Raw genomic sequence first — 15,901 nt, 5'->3', positions numbered from 1 at the left:
TCCCTGGAGGCAGAGAAAATTGACCTAAGCTTCTACCTCTCGGTTCCCCACTTCCTTCCCTGAAGTGTTTTCTTCTCTCAGGTCTTCACTCTGAGCCATTCCTGATGGGTCATGCTTTCTACTCCCCTTTCCTAACTTGGCAATTTCCTGGGTCTAAGTTTGTCGATATCCTATTTTTAAACATGTCCCTTTGAATTAAGCGTGTTGTGCTTCAGGTGATGAAAGCACTTTAACAGAGGAGATCTATCACCTTTCTTTCTATGGCTGGAACATTTCTAGCGCCTAACATATGTTTTACTCCTGTTGAACTCGCAAGAGTCATTAAACCTTTATTGCCACACTCTTCCTCATAAGTTTGTGTTTTGTTTATTCTCACTTCTTAAACTGGTAGTACAACCACATGGTACAAAACTAAAAATGTAGAAAAGAGGATTTGATAAGGAGTGTCCTTCTCACTCCTGTTCCCCAGACACCTATCTCTCTATTCCAGAGTTTCTCAATGTTACTAGTTTTACGTATCTTTCCAGAGATCTTTAAAACAGCTTTATTGAAGTATAATTTACATACCATAAAATTCATCCATTTGAAGTGTGCAATTCCATTTTTTTTTTAATAAATTTACAGAGTTGCGCAATCATCACCACAATCCAGTTTTAGAACATTGGTCACTCCAGAAAGGTCCCTTGTACCTGTTTGCAATCTGCATTCTCAACCCCAGACAACATCTAATCTGACCTCTGCCTTTTCTGGACATTTCATGTAAATAGAATTATATGTAGTCTTTTGTATCTGACTGCTTTTGCTTAGCATGATGTTTTCAAGGTTCATCTATGTTGTAGTATGCATCAGTAGTTCCTTTTTATTGCTGATTAGTATTCCATTGTATAGATAATACCACATTTTGTTTATCCAATTCCAGTTGTTGGACATTTGGATTTTTTTGGTTTTTTTGGATAAAATGAATAATGCTACTATGAACGTTTGTGTAAAAGTTTTTGTGTGGACATATGTTTTCTTTTGAGTATATACCTAGGAGTGGAATTGCTGGGTCATATGATAAGTTTGTGTTTAATTTTTAAGAAAATTCCAGTGCTTTCCAAAGTGGCTGTACCATTTTACATTCCCACCAGCTATGTGTGAAGGTGTTAGTTTCTCTGCTTCTTTGTCAACAGTTACTATTGTTCATCTTTTTTATTGTAGTCATCCCAGTAGATGTGAAGTGGTATCTCATTGTGATTTAAATTTGTGTTTCACTAATGAGTAATGTTGAACATATTTTCATGTACTTATGGCCATTCTTATATCTTCTTTGGTGAAATGTCTAGTTGAATCTTTTTTTTTTTTTTTAAGATTTTATTTTTTCCTTTTTCTCCCCAAAGCGCCCCGGTACATAGTTGTATATTCTTCATTGTGGGTCCTTCTAGTTGCGGCATGTGGGACACTGCTTCAGCGTGGTTTGGTGAGCAGTGCCACATCCGCGCCCAGGATTCGAACCAACGAAACACTGGGCCGCCTGCAGTGGAACGCGCGAACTTAACCACTCGGCCACGGGGCCAGCCCCCTGTCTAGTTGAATCGTTTGCCCATTTTTAAATTGCATATGTGGAATGTCTCATTGTTGGTTTATATCTTTAATTTTTCCCTCCAATGTTTGTAGTTTTCAGTGTACAAGCCTTGCACTTTTGTTGTTAAATTTATTCCTAAGTATTTCATTCTTTTTGATGCTATTGTGAATGGAATTGTTTCCTTAATTTTATTTTCAGATTGCTCATTGCTAGAATAGAAGCACAATTGATCTTTTATCTTATTGATCTTATATTTTGCAATCTGGCTAAAATTATTTACTAGTCCTAGTACTTCTTTATGGATTCCATAGCATTTTCTGCAGACAGGATCATGTCATCTGCAAATAAAAACAGTTTTACTTCTTCCCTTGCAATCTGGATTCTTTTCTTTCACAGGTATTTTATACATAAAAAAGCAAATACCAGTATGTTTTCTATCTTTTTTCACAAAAATGGCAGCATATTTTGCTTTTTGGACTTAGTCATCTATCTCTTGAAGTTCAGTCCATTTCAGTACCTAAAGTGCTTTCTTCTCTTTTTTTTTCAGCTGCAGAAGATACAGTGTATTGCCAATCAGTCACATCTTCCTCACCACCCTTTCTGTACTCATACATTTTGGCTTTTTACCATCATAATAGTCTCATAGTTTTATATTAGTTTTTTTACAATTCACAATCTAAATCATTTGTTTTTTATAACACTTCTGTAATTTCAGAAGTGCAAGTGTTCCCTTTTCTAGATGGGGTACCTAGCATAGAGAGGCTATGGCTTGCTCAATTAGAGCCCACTAGTAAAGAGAAGATCTGAGACTGGCTTAGGTCTTTGGACTCCAGACCCAGAGCACTTTCTACTGATTCAAAGTTGCTGCCATTCCTTCAGCCTAATGTATAGGGCTTTACAATTATCTGTTGTTTGATTTGGTCCATCATTCCTGTTATTACTTGGGATCCTGACAGCCATTCATGCCCTCCCAGATGTGCCTTGTATGGGAAATCTGCTTTCCATATCTCTGAGACATTGATACATAAAATGGTAAGAGAGAATAGCCAGAGCAAACCAAGTGACTGGCACACAGTAGGTGCTTGGTAAATATTTGTTGTTGAATGCAAAATATACCACTCAGTAAAGGCCTCACTCTATGTTGATAATATTTGGGTAAGAGTGGTTCAACCAGTTAGGGTTCTACCAACTTATATTATCATTCAACCCATGTGACTCCATCTCGCCCTCAAAGATGTCATGAGAAGTTTTGTCATTCAGATCTAGTTGTACTCTACTACACATTCTTTGGTCTGCCGCTTAGTGCCATGTCTACTAGGAAAACAAGGCTAACCTGGCAGGGCTTATTCTGCCTGCCTTACTGAGCCCTGGCTGAAATTTGCTAATCTTTTCTTTGACCTCCAGCTGCTTGCAAATTATCAGATTGGTGATCCATTCTAGAATTTTAGAAGTTATCAGTGTTAAGTCCACCAGTTTGCAGTGCTTAATTTTTGAAAATTAAAACACTGTCTGTCCCCAGATATCTAACAAAGCTTCTCTCCTCCAGGATTCTGTTGCAAGTTTCCTAAAGGCCCTGGAATATAGTTTATCTAGTTCAGGGGAGTAGATACTCTCAGTTTCATTTCCTGACTTGAGCTTCAATTCACCTCTTCCAGACTTGCCTAAGTAGACAAGCACCTGGTATTTATTCAAAATATAGATGCTCAGACCCCTCCCCTAGAGATTCCAATTCATTGTTCTGGGTTAGGCCCCTCTCCCGGGAGCAAGTTTAAACAATACTGTTTTATACTATATTTGTTCAACTAAATTTTGATAATATTTTTGTCATCCACTAACATTCCACCATCAGCTTCAATCCATGAACTTGCCCTTCATTGCTCTACTTACTTGGAACATAACTAAAAAGGCCTTTTCAGCTCTGTAATGCTTTTTGCAATTCTCCACTTATTCAGGACTTCTCATGGGCCTTTCAGCTCTTTGTGTATTTATCCTTGTCTAAGCATCTGAGTCTGGATTTCTTGAAAGCACTCTCTGCAGCTCATCATTCTCTTTAGTTTTCCCTAGCCCTCTTCATGTCTTATCGATTTTTTAGGCAAATGTCAAGTCAGAATTTCATTCTGAAGACCCACCAGACTAATCATTGGCTAGCATCCTCTTCAGAGTTTTTTCAAGTCCCGGGAACATACCCAATCTTTTTGTCGTACCTTCTTGAAAGAGCTCAGGCCCTTATCCAACTATAACAGCATTCTCCTCCCTATCACAAATTATGTGGTGGCATATTCACATTGTCACTTCATCTCAACAATTTGAATTAGATTAGAAAAGGCTCTTGGTGACTTGTATGTTTTCTTATCCTGTGGGTAAAAGTACCATTGACTGCAGGTAATAACAGGGTCTCTCTTGTTTTTCCAGGTGGCAAACCATATGATTTCTTCTGACTCTATTTCATCTTCTACCAGTAGTTTCTGGAGCTCGACCTCTACCCTTTGCAACAAGCAAAATGTGCATATGTTAAACAAGGGTATACAAGCAGGTAAATTATTTGAATTTAAACATTTCCATTGAAATACAAGTAGCTCTTAAACATATAAGATACTCAACCTCCCTTATAATAAAAGAAATGAAGATTAAAACTGTACTCAAATGCCGTTTTTCACCTATCAGACGGGCAAAAATCTAAGTTTGATAGCAAGTTTGTGGGCAAGAGTTTAAGGGTTCTCTCATACATTCTAGTGGGAGTATGAGTTGGGAGTACAACCCTTATGACAGGCAATTTGGCAGTTTTATCAAAATTATTTTGACCCAGCACTTTCACTTTTGGAATTTAGCTTATAGATGTATGTACTGTGCATATGTGCAAAATGACAAGTGTATATAATTAACCATTGAACTATTGTTTATTATAGCAGAAAATTAAAATCTACTTAGTTATCCTTCAGTAGCCAAGCAGTTAAATAAATTATTGTACATCCATATAATGAAATCCTACTTAGGATAAGGAAGCTCTCTCTCTCTCTGCTGATATGGCAAGATCTCCAAGAGATATAATTAGAAGGAAAAATCAAGATACAGAACAATGTATAGCATGCTACTACATGTATTTAAAAAATGAAGAGAATTGCTTGAATGTGCAGAAAATATTAGCTGGAATCATGGGGTTATAAGCTGAGTGGAAAGTAGGAGTGGGGAGGAGGCTTTTCACTTTATGCTTTTCTATATCTTTTGATTTTATAAAATAAAAATAAACTTCCCCCTTAATTTTTTTCTCCTCAAGTCTTATCTTTACATCTGTCAGCCTCCTCCTTACCTGGGTGACTGCCAGTAGGACTATAAGCATTTACTGTCTTTCTCACTTAGGATCAGAACTAAAATCCTTTACCCATTGAACCTATATTAGTAGTTCTTTCCCTCTAATATCTAAACCAACTTAGGAATAAAAACTCTCTTCCTTTCTCCTTCTCCCTCTCTCTCTCTCTCTCTCTCCCCCCATCACACCCCTCCACCCCACCCAGAGAAGGCAGTAGCCTGTGGTTTTGAAGCCTTAAAACTTTTCATTTACTGTCTTCAATACACCTGCAAATAAGCCTCAAGGCTGCTCTCAGAGATATCTGTGCTCTCTCCCCTTAGGTAACTTGGAGATTGTGAATGGTGTCAGAAAACACACTCGAGATGTTGGGATGACTTTTCCAACTCCAAGTTCTACCGAGGCTAGAGAAGAGGACAGTGATGTGACTTCTTGGTCAGAAGAAAACATAGATGAGAAAAGGCTCCTTACCAATTATCTTGGGGACAAAAGGTTAAGGAAGAACGAGCAGAGTTGCCGTGAAGGTCGGTTTCTAATTCCCTGTTCTGTAACAGAAAAACCAGTGAATTTCAAGTCTCTTGCAATGCTGAGATTCTTTGTTTCTAAATGACTCTATGTTGACCCCTCTGGCCCCAGCACCACCTTGGCAAATTTTCACAGTATCTAGAACTATAATTAGAGTCATACCTGTGGTTAAGCAATCTCCAGGGCATCCTGGTGCCCTCTTGACAGCCGAGTCCCCTGAGAACCTATGCTATGCACATCTCTGGTGAGAAAAATGAAAAATCTTTTTTCTTTCTTAAAAATATTTCCTACAGGAGTTTCATGGTTTGTTCCTGTGGAAAATGTGAAGTCTTGTCCTAAGAAGGAAAACCTTCCCAAGCTTCGTGGCCCTGGTATCTCCTGGTTTGCACCAATAACCAGCACCAAACCCTGGAGGGAGCCATTACGAGAACAGAACTGGCAGGGACAGCACATGGACAACCATGGGTCACTAGCAGGCTCAGGCAGAGATCCGCTGAGGCCATTTGTGAGAGCAACCCTACAGGTACAATGACATTGAGTTAACTTTAGCCATATATTTAAGAGGGAAGAAAGGGCGAGATACAAAGAAGTTAAATCTATGACTTGGCCTTCCAAAGGACAATCACACCACCCGCCTTTCTAGCATCTCCGCAGTTCATCTGTTCTCACTCTCATCATTACTCAAAGGCTGCCTTACTACTAACCATTCTAAATCACGCATCACCCTCAGTGTCTGGGGACAAGGCAGGAGAAGGGAGGATGCTGTAACACTGCTCATTGGGTTTGTAGATATGCACATGTGGAGTGCTCCAGAGGCCTGATGTGTGTCAGCCTCATATTTCTTCCTCTGTTTACATGACTCCTATTCCTGCTTGACCCAGAGTTTAAAAGACACTAAGTCTCTTCTTTATATGTACCTTGGGAGCTAAAGGAAATGTTATTTAATGAGGTATTTGTTTGAAGGGAAATTTAAAATAGCACAATGGGCCGAGCTCTGTCCCATCGATGTTTGGGGGAGTTGTAATTGCTGCAATCTTAGTTCTTGGCTTATTCCAAAGGCATTTCTTTGATCCCTTTGATTTCCCTACTGGAGCTCTCCCCCACAGAGAGTTGTTAGATTATTCTTTAACTCTAGATACATTCTGCACTTTAGAAACAGGCTTTCCAGGTCCGTTGGGCAGATACTGTTTTTCTAGGCCCTTGGAGAACAGACTGCATCATTAATGTGAGATCGGGGGCATTTTCTTCTCCTCAGGAGTCACTTCACCTTCACAGACCTGACTTCATCTCCCGCTCTAGGGAGCGGATAAAGCGCCTGAAGTTAATAGTCCAGGAGAGGAAGCTGCAGAACATGTTACAGAGTGAGCGGGAGGCACTGTTCAACGCTGTGAGGGAACGGCAGGGCTACCGGGACCCCATGTGCCCGCTCCCTAAGAGAGGTACACTCTGCCTGTTCACTTTCCTGTCACTGGCTAGAGAGGGCAAGGTCTGCTTCATGCCAGGGAGCATTGCTCAATGTCAGGCCGGTTACATGGACAGAAAGTGACTTTTGGCTTGCTGAGAGTCAGTCTCCTTGGATAGCAGAACCTGGCCAGTTTAGCTCTCAGCACTTTCGTGATCCAAATAAGGCCAGTTACTCTTGCCCTGTCCCTACGTCTTAAAGACGAGAGTGTGCAATGAGAGTAGTGTTTTTATAAACCAGCTCTGTGGCCGTGGGCAAGTTAGTTGCGCAAGTAATCATGATTTTCTTTTAAAAATGTGGCTGATTCCAGGCTTGTCTACCTCATAGGGTGGCAATAATGATGATAATAATAATAATAAAACACTTACATAGCCCTTTTGTTTTGCCCAGGCACTGTTCTCGTTTAATGGTTACAGCACCTCTCTGAGGTAGATACTGTTCTTATGCCTGTTTTACAGATGAGAGAATTGAGGCAGAGAGATTAAATACCTTGCCCAAGATTACACATCTAATAAGCTGGGATTTGAACCCAGGTGGGCTGGCTCCAGAGTGTGTGTGCTTTACAATTATGCCAGGTGTAAGTTCTCAATAAAATCTACGAAAGCTGTGAAAACTATAAAGTACTACCTAATGCTTTCATCACAGCCTTACCTATAAACTGGTCAGTGTTTCAATTCACACTGTCTCGTCTATGCCACAGTGTGTTGTGTCTTCATGAGCCTTAGGGTGCTGTCACAGTCACCATAGTCTAACACTGGCCTTGGCCTCGGCCACTGCTCGCTACCCAACACTGCCAGCTCAGGGTAGGGGCACCAAGTCCTAGCAGCTCTCATAGCTCTTGAGCAACACACTCCTCCTTATTAAGTTGCTATCCACTGAAAACCCCTTCTTCTCTTGCTTAGGCTTCATGGCTGCTCAGAACAGGCCTATTGGAAAGAAGGAAATGATTCAGAGGTCTAAACGGTAAGGCCAGAAGAATAAGAGTAATTACAAAAGTATAAATCAGGCCACCAAGTGGTCAAGAGCTCTGGCTTGCCCCCAGAATAAAGGCATTATGCTCAAGTTAAAACATTATGAGAAAATGAGTTGTGAAAGTAGTTTCTCACTTATGACTCTAAAGAAGAAAAGAAAAATATATAGCATGGTATGGATGACTTATACACAAAAGATACAAAGAATCCCCACTAATTTGCACACCTTAGGCAGGCTCATCCTTATTAGAAACCTAAATATAAATAAAGAATATTTTGAAATAAAATTAAGTATCTATTTGGGGTCTTACCCTTTATCTAGACAATCCCATTTCTAGAAATTTATCCAATACAGTTAGAAATAATGAAGTACTCTTCAAGACACATTAAGTTAAGCTTTTAAAAAAAAAATCAGGTTTCAGAAGCGTGTGTACACTGCTACCACTTGTAGTCTTTAAAAAGAAGTATTTGTGCTTTTATAGATGCATATAGTTTTATATGTATAAAATATCTCTAGAAGGATACCCAAAAAACTGGTTATAGTGGTTGCCTTTGGGAAGAAGAACTGAGTCACTGGGGTGCAGATGTAGGAGAAAGACTAATTTTTCACCTTTTTAAATTTTGTGCCTTTGCGTGTATTAGCTATTCATTAATTAGAGATAAGCATATATTGATCATGAGAATGCCATGGAATAACTAAGTTAAAGGTTACCTTTTAGGGGCTCATTAGAGACCTCCCTTAATGAGAACAGTTTTATAGTCAGCATAGTGCTTGAAAACAATTTATCTTAGGTAATTAAAGCATTCCTCTTGAAATCTTGTTTTCACTCTCCATTTAGTAAACCCTTTCCTTATAGGAAGTTCAAAGGGATGCTTTAGTCAAGTGGTTCTCAAAGTACGGTCCATGGACCTCTGGAAGTTGCCGAGACCCTCTCGGGGGATTTGCCAGGTCAAAACAAATTTCAAAATGTTACTAGGATATTAGGTCCCTTTTTTACTGTGTTGACATTTGCACTGATGATGCAAAAGTAATGGGAGGAGGAGTAACACTGCTGGTACCTTAGCACTATCTGAGACGGTGGCACCAAACTGTGCTGGTCTAGGAGGTGTTGTATTCTTCACAGCCACATGCCAGCAGCATCGTGGAAGTACACATAAGGCACTTCCACTGCATTCCAAGATAGATGATTGGTTCAAGGAAAGGCACTTACAGCATGGTTTGTGGAGCAAGCTGACCTGGCTGCCTTTTTCATGGAACACAGTTTTTACTTGAAGGAATGACAGATAAACTGATTATTCCGACTTGGGTTTATGATAGACATTTTTCTTGAAAATAAAGAAGTGAATCTGTCACGTCAAGGAAAACAGCTGACAGTATTTATTGCCAAAGAGAAATTTTGAGTTTTCAAGCAAGGAATAGAATTCTAGAAAACTTGTGTCTACCAGTATGAGCTTGATTACCTCCCAGTACTTAGACTTTTCTGATTAGATCAGTGCTGACATTAACAAATGTGATGTTTTTCATATTATATAAGTAAATATGTCAGCATTTGGAAGATCTGCCTAATTCACTGGACCAGGATTTTCCAAATGACTGTTGCATGGTATTACAAAATCAGACATGGATAGAATATTTATTCAAAGTTCAAGGTAGACTGATGTACTTTGTGTAATAGATTAGAAAACTTCACTAATATGGTTTCAGATTCCACACTGTAACTAATTTTTTAAAAACTACCACTTGTTTTGGTGTAGTATCAAGAAAATCAGCAATTATCTGAAAAGAATATTGATATACTCCTCCCTTTTCCAATTACATATGTGTGTAAACTGGATTCTTTTAAATGTATACTTTAACCAGAACAAACATATAACAACAGACAATACAGAGGCAGATGAAAGAATCCAGCTGTCTTCCATTAAACCAGACGTTAAAGAGATTTGCAAAATATGTGAACAGTGCCACTCTTCTTACTAAAGTATTTTTGTTTTAGAAAACGTTTATTTTATATGTATAATTGACTCCAGATTGTGAACGAATGGACAGACAGTTCCAATAATATGTACTGTCTTTGTCTGCAATAATATGTAGTAATTGCTTTCAAGGAGCTATTTACAAAATGTGATTTTAGGTTATTCTGATTAGACTGGCTCCCAGCTTTCCAGCCCTAGAATATAATCTTCCTGGTCCAAGCAGATTTTCTCTTCATGCCACATGTTCCCCTTTGGATAACTCTTCTTTTCCAGTGGCTTTTGTTATCCCTTCTTTAATGGTGATTTTTTTTTTCCCCAAGCTTTTACTGAGATATAATTGACATATAACATTGTGTAAGTTTAAGGTGTATAAAGTGATGATTTGATACCCGTGTACATTGCAAAATGTTTACCACGATAAGATTAGTTAACACATCTTTACCTTACTTGATTATGATTTTGTTGTTGTTGTTGTTATGGTAAGAACATTAAAGTTATACTCTCATAGCAACTTTCAAGTATACAACGTAGTATTGTTAACTAGAGTCACCATGCTGTACCTTAGATCCCCACAACTTATTCATCTTATAACTGGAAGTTTGTACCCTTTGACCAACATCTCATTCTCCTATCTCTCAGCCCCTGGCTACTACCATTCTATTCTCTGTTTCTGTGAGTTTGATGTTTTTAGATTCCACATATAAGTGAGATCATACAGTTTTGATTTTCTCTGTCTGACTTACTTCACTTAGCATAATGCCCTCAGGGTCCATCCATGTTGTTGCAAATGGAAGGATATCCTTTTTCTTTTTTGCTGAGGAAGATTCACCCTGAGCTAACAGCTGTTGCCAATCTTCCTCTATTTTGTATGTGAGCTGCTGCCACAGCATGGCCACTGATAGACGAGTGGTGTAGGTCTGCGCTGGGGAACTGAATCCAGGTTGCCAAAGCAGAATACGCCAAACTTAACCACTAGGCCACCAGGGCTGGCCAAGATATCCTTTTTAATGGCTGAATAATATGCCATTGTGTCTGTGTGTATTACATTTTCTTTATATCTATCTACCTATATATCTGTTTCTATCTATTTATACCACATTTTCTTTATCCATTCATCCATTGATGGACACTTAGGTTGTTTCCATGTCTTCACTATTGTGAATAATACTGCAGTGAACATGGGGGTGCTGATATCAATTCAAGACAGTAATTTCATTTCCTTCAGATATGTACCCAGAAGTAGAATTGCTGAATCATATCGTAATTCTATTTTCAATTTTTTAAGGAACCTCTATGCTGTTTTCTATAGACACTGTACCAGTTTACATTCCTACCAACAGTGCACAAGGGTTCCCTTTTCTCCATACATATCCTTGCCAGCATTTGTTATCTCTCTCTTTTTCTTTTTTTTTGGGCAGTAGCCATTCTAACAGATGCAAGGTGATATCTCATTGTGAGTTTCATCAACAGTGACTTTTAAAAATGCATGTTTGTTTCTCTTTGGTCTCTCTCCTGACCTTCACTTTTGTGTTTTCAGTTAGTGATCATCTCCTCTGTGTCCAAAATGGAACTCCCCATTTTCCACTCTCACACTTGCTGGAGCCATCCTCTCACCAGGCTAGAAAGCGGGGAGTGATCACCTCCAGCCATGTTACCCATCACTGCACATGCAACCAGCTGGCACGTCCTGGAGACTTGGCTTCCTGATTGCTCTGGAACCCACTCTCCTCACTGCCTTGAAGAGGGCTAGACTCCAGTCACAGAGAACTGCTGTTCTCCCTGCTTCTGCTTTGTATCTTCTCTAATCTATGCTCCACAGAGCCTCTACATCATTTTCAATGATTTTTTTTTTCAGATTTTAGAAAACTTTGGCAAATATAGAGAAAACTAGAAAGAAGAAAATAAATATCACTGATAGTCTTTCTATCTAAACATAACTAACACTAGTCCTGTTTCTGGCAGGAGTGAGGGTTTTGCAGAGACCTGTATTAACACACACCTTTTTTCCCCCAAATTCTTGATCGTACTGTATATACAGGTCTGTAACCTGCTTTATTTTGCTCAACGTTATATTGTGAACATTTTCCCATATCATTGAAAATTCTTTGAAACATCTTTTTTTGGGGGGCTTTATAATAATTCCATTATATTCCATAATTTGTTTAACTGTTCTTTTGTTGGAAATTTAGATTGTTTCCAAGTACGGTGTATTTATCAAATGCGTGTTTGATCATATTCCTCCCTATTTAAAATCAGTGGCACCCAATCCCTGATAGGACAGAGCCCAAGGTTTTCACATGGCTACAAGACCTTCCCCAGCCGACCTCTCTTCACCCGGTCTGTGTCCCACCTGCTCCCCTACAGTTCTCTCTGTGAAGCCTGGGCGCCATTCTTACCAGGACTCCCTTCTCCTTCTATCCCTTTTCTGCTCCTAACTATTCTTCCAGACCCACTTCAAGCTTCATCTCTTCTCTGGTCTTCCCTGAACTCCTTCAGTCAGAATAAGTTTCTTCTTTTCCTGTAACTCTGTGTAGTATTTTGTAGCTATAACTATGACTATACTTTTCTTTCCCATTATTTCCCTTGTGTTTAAAAACATAGTAGTAATACATGTTCATTATCTTCTATCAAAACTATGCATTTTTGCATATGGAGTGAAAAGCAGTTCATCCTCACCCCTCTATCCCACTCCTTTCTTAGAAGTAACCACTCTTTGCATGATTTTATGATGTTTTCATTTATCTGTCTCCTCGTTCAGACATGAGCACCCCAGGCCAGGGGTTTTTTTGTCCAAGTGTCTAACAGGAAGCTGAGCACGACACAGCCCAGGGCTTGGCTGTGAGGGGCATTTAGTCCCCTCACAGGGAGATGTGGTGAGAAGAGATCGTGTGCCTTTGTAGCCTGATAACCTCACTGCTGCTTGTCTTTCCACTGGTGCCATTTCTAAGGATTTATGAGCAGCTTCCAGAAGTACAGAAAAAGAGAGAAGAGGAAAAGAGGAGACTGGAATATAAATCATACCGGCTGCGAGCCCAGCTATTTAAAAAGGTCAGTCAATCCTAGAGCGGGATTGATCAGGTTTATCAGGGGAAAGAGAAATTGAGAGAAACACATCTGACCTGTTTGAATTAATGACATTTAGGGAGCGAACTTAAGCTTGTAATACATTGGACCACTGCTAAAATTTGGAAGATAAGGGCACCTGTCACTAGATTTCAAATCTAAAAATCTAAAACAGCAAATCTAAGGAAGGCATCTTCCAGGTATACATTTGGAATGAAAGCAAATTTCAGACTCAGGACTCAGTGTAGATGGCATGGTGGAAATGACCAAATCTATCAAAATTGTTGGGCTTTCATTCCAGAGTCCCAGATGGTAATTTTATGCCCCTTATGGGTAAATCATATACTTTTGGCACTTTTAAAATAAACTAGAAAATGTCCAAGTGTAACATGAGAGTTGGCACCCTGGGGGGTCAGAGCCTCAAAGCGACCACCATTTCCTCCTCATGGCCCCCGTGGACTCAGTGGTGCTGCAAGCCCCAGACCCTCACAGGCCGGGGGACTTGCTGCCAGTTAATTCCTTGAGCATTATTTCTCAGTGGCTTCTGTGCCTATCTTCACTGTTCTTGTTTTCTTCCCACCCCCTCACTTCAAGAGGACTCTGAAAGTCAGAAACCAAAAGACAGTTCCTACTAAACTGATGTGGGATTGGAGAGCTGCTTCTGGAGCATACCTCAGAGCTTGAGCCGGGCTCCCTCCCAGGCTCTGCTTGGACTGTCTGGTGTGTCAGCATCACAAGACCAGGCTTCTTATTATGCTTATGTGTTTGTGAACTGATGGATGGATTAGTCTATCAGGATTATAGATTATCTGTATCTGTATAGAAACAATAGATATTGCTTGTAGATCATCTTTCCTAAACACTTCAAGAAGTATTTTTTGTATAATTACCATAGTTTCTGTAGCTGGGGAAGATAAACACCACCACACTGGTGTCTTGAGCAACACGTTGTGGGTGAGGAGTAGCTGTCTGCCTCTGGTGGGGAGAGTGTCTGACTTCTTTCCTGCCTTTCTTTTCTTCCACAGAAAGTGGCCAATCAACTGCTGGGGAGAAAAGTTCCCTGGGACTGACGTAAGATTATTTTCCTCAGAGCCTGAGAATTATATTTTAGCAACCTGGAGAATCACAATTCTTACTTTTATGAGTCTGGTTTAATAAAGCTTAATTCGTTGTCCACGTGTAATTTAGAAGTAGTAACCTTCTAAAAAACCCGAGGCAAAATGGTGATTAAGGTTAGTAATGATTTGGGAGCAATACTTTCACCTCAGTGGCTTTGCCCTCCAGGATGCTTGTTACAATGATATTATCTCTTAATTCTAGCTGAGAATGAGTCCCTTTTTGTATGTGTTTTTATACTTTTAGAAAATAAATAACTTCTGTTTGACTTATAGTAAAACAAGCAACAGATGGTCATTTCTTTCCCATCTGGAGATGTGCAGGGAGCTATGCAGCATCTTCCCTGAGGGGTGTGGGGAGCCTCAATCTAAAAGCATCAACGAGGGAAATGGGCTGTGAGAATGAAATGTGGCCTTTCTTTAGGAGCACAGCATGATGGGGCAAGAGCCTGTCGTGGGCTTTGTGGAGAGGATGTCTGGTTGGGTACTCATTGGGTGTGCCCAGAGACTCCTGGCAGACACAGGCACCTCGGGTCCAGAGCCTCCTCTTAGCCTATTCCAACTGCCCCAGGGGCTTGCTTTGTAGGCTGTGAAGAAAGGCCACTAGCCTTTGGTGGATTTTCCTCCACCCACCCTCAAGTTTTCAGGATTGAAGCCTCAGGCCATTTGTCATCATACATGGAATCAATGTATATAACCTGGAAAACCACTCTGAAAACCATGAGTTAATAAATGTGATAATGTACGTAAAGCACATAATCCTGTGGCCTGGATATTACAGCTAAGGCCCAAAGTTGAGGAGGGGAAGGTGCTAAGGAGTCTCGTTCTAAGTCAGCGAAGCGCCACCAGGGCAGTAGGGGCCAGTTGCCTCCCCAGAAGGCTTCCTGAGAGGCCGTATCAAAAAGTGGGCTCTGCCACAAGCGCAGCTCAGAGCTTTCAAATGGTGCCACCTAGGCTCCCCTCCTAACCCAGAAGGGGGCTGTGAGGAAGGCTCAGAGAAAAGAACCCCGGTACATGAAGTCGACTCCTAGTTCTTCTCTTTCTTTCTGGGACATTAACCACTTTGGGCCAGCTTACCTATAAAATGAGAGAGTTAATACATCTAACCCCCCTTTCAGCTTTCAAATGCTGTGTGACTGTTTACATGTCTTGTGGGAAGTTGTTAGTCAGAAAGCAAACAGAAAGTGATAGTTGTCTGGAAACCTGGGTCTGCAAGGAAATTAGGGCAGGATGGAGTGCACCTAGGAATGAGGAGTGTGATTCTCTTTAGGCCTGGGCCTGTGTCATCCAGGCATCTTCCCAGAGCATTTAGGTTCAGGGCCTGAGAAGCCACAGCTCCTCCTAGCCCCAGCCAGAACACATCTTCTTGAGAATGCTACTACAGGTGCCCTGGGGAGAACCTGTAGCATCTCCACTAGGTTTGTTTAAACAGGAAATCTACAGACTCACTTTCATATTATTACAGTACTTCCCTGAGCCACCAGCCCTTGGCGCCGTCGGGGTGTAAAATCAAAGCCCAGCATGGGGGAGGGGTGCTGAGAGTTCTCACAATGCAGTTTTCCTTGGCTGAGTGCTGCCTGCAGAACCCAAGCAAGGGCCTCACAGGTAATCCTAGCACCTCCCCCAGAATCTGTTCTGCCCCCAAGAGCTCAGGATGGTCCAGGCTGAGCACCTGGCAGAAGCCACAGCATCCCCACCTCATGCTGCCACTCCTGCAGCCATCAGGCTGCTCTTCTCCCACCCTCACCAGCAACACACACCCAACCCCCATGCCAAGACCTTACTCTCTAAGTGCTTTTTCCCTGTGCCTGGCAGGACCTTAAGCCTCTTGTTTTGGTTTGGTTTTTGTTCTTGCATAGGTACAAAAAGCCCAGGCCCAGGCTGAACCATTGCCCCTGGTTCTGACCTGTCATGGGGATTCAC

At 40.7% G+C, this 15,901-nt stretch overlaps 1 protein-coding gene across 7 annotated transcripts in view; it reads left to right on the top strand.

The window, feature by feature from the left end:
* The window catches only part of ALMS1 (ALMS1 centrosome and basal body associated protein), a 244,752-nt gene extending 230,070 nt beyond the window's left edge, over window positions 1-14,682 (top strand). For 5 of the 7 annotated variants that reach the window (XM_046660995.1, XM_046660994.1, XM_046660991.1 and 2 more), the window contains 7 exons: window positions 3,977-4,097; window positions 5,192-5,392; window positions 5,687-5,916; window positions 6,649-6,832; window positions 7,758-7,818; window positions 12,749-12,848; window positions 13,889-14,682. In XM_046660995.1, the coding sequence (XP_046516951.1) occupies window positions 3,977-4,097; window positions 5,192-5,392; window positions 5,687-5,916; window positions 6,649-6,832; window positions 7,758-7,818; window positions 12,749-12,848; window positions 13,889-13,933 (942 nt within the window). In that variant the 3' untranslated portion in view covers window positions 13,934-14,682. Of the gene's footprint in view, window positions 1-3,976; window positions 4,098-5,191; window positions 5,393-5,686; window positions 5,917-6,648; window positions 6,833-7,757; window positions 7,819-12,748; window positions 12,849-13,888 lie in introns of those variants that run through there. The other 2 variants (XR_006888598.1, XR_006888599.1) reach the window with 2 other exon arrangements.
* Window positions 14,683-15,901: the final 1,219 nt, after the last annotated feature.

The sequence above is a fragment of the Equus quagga genome, chromosome 5 (genome assembly GCF_021613505.1).
Source record: "Equus quagga isolate Etosha38 chromosome 5, UCLA_HA_Equagga_1.0, whole genome shotgun sequence".
NCBI lineage: Eukaryota > Metazoa > Chordata > Mammalia > Perissodactyla > Equidae > Equus > Equus quagga.
The sequence above is the reverse complement of the archived record's forward strand: the minus strand, read 5'-3'. Positions and strand labels throughout refer to the sequence as shown.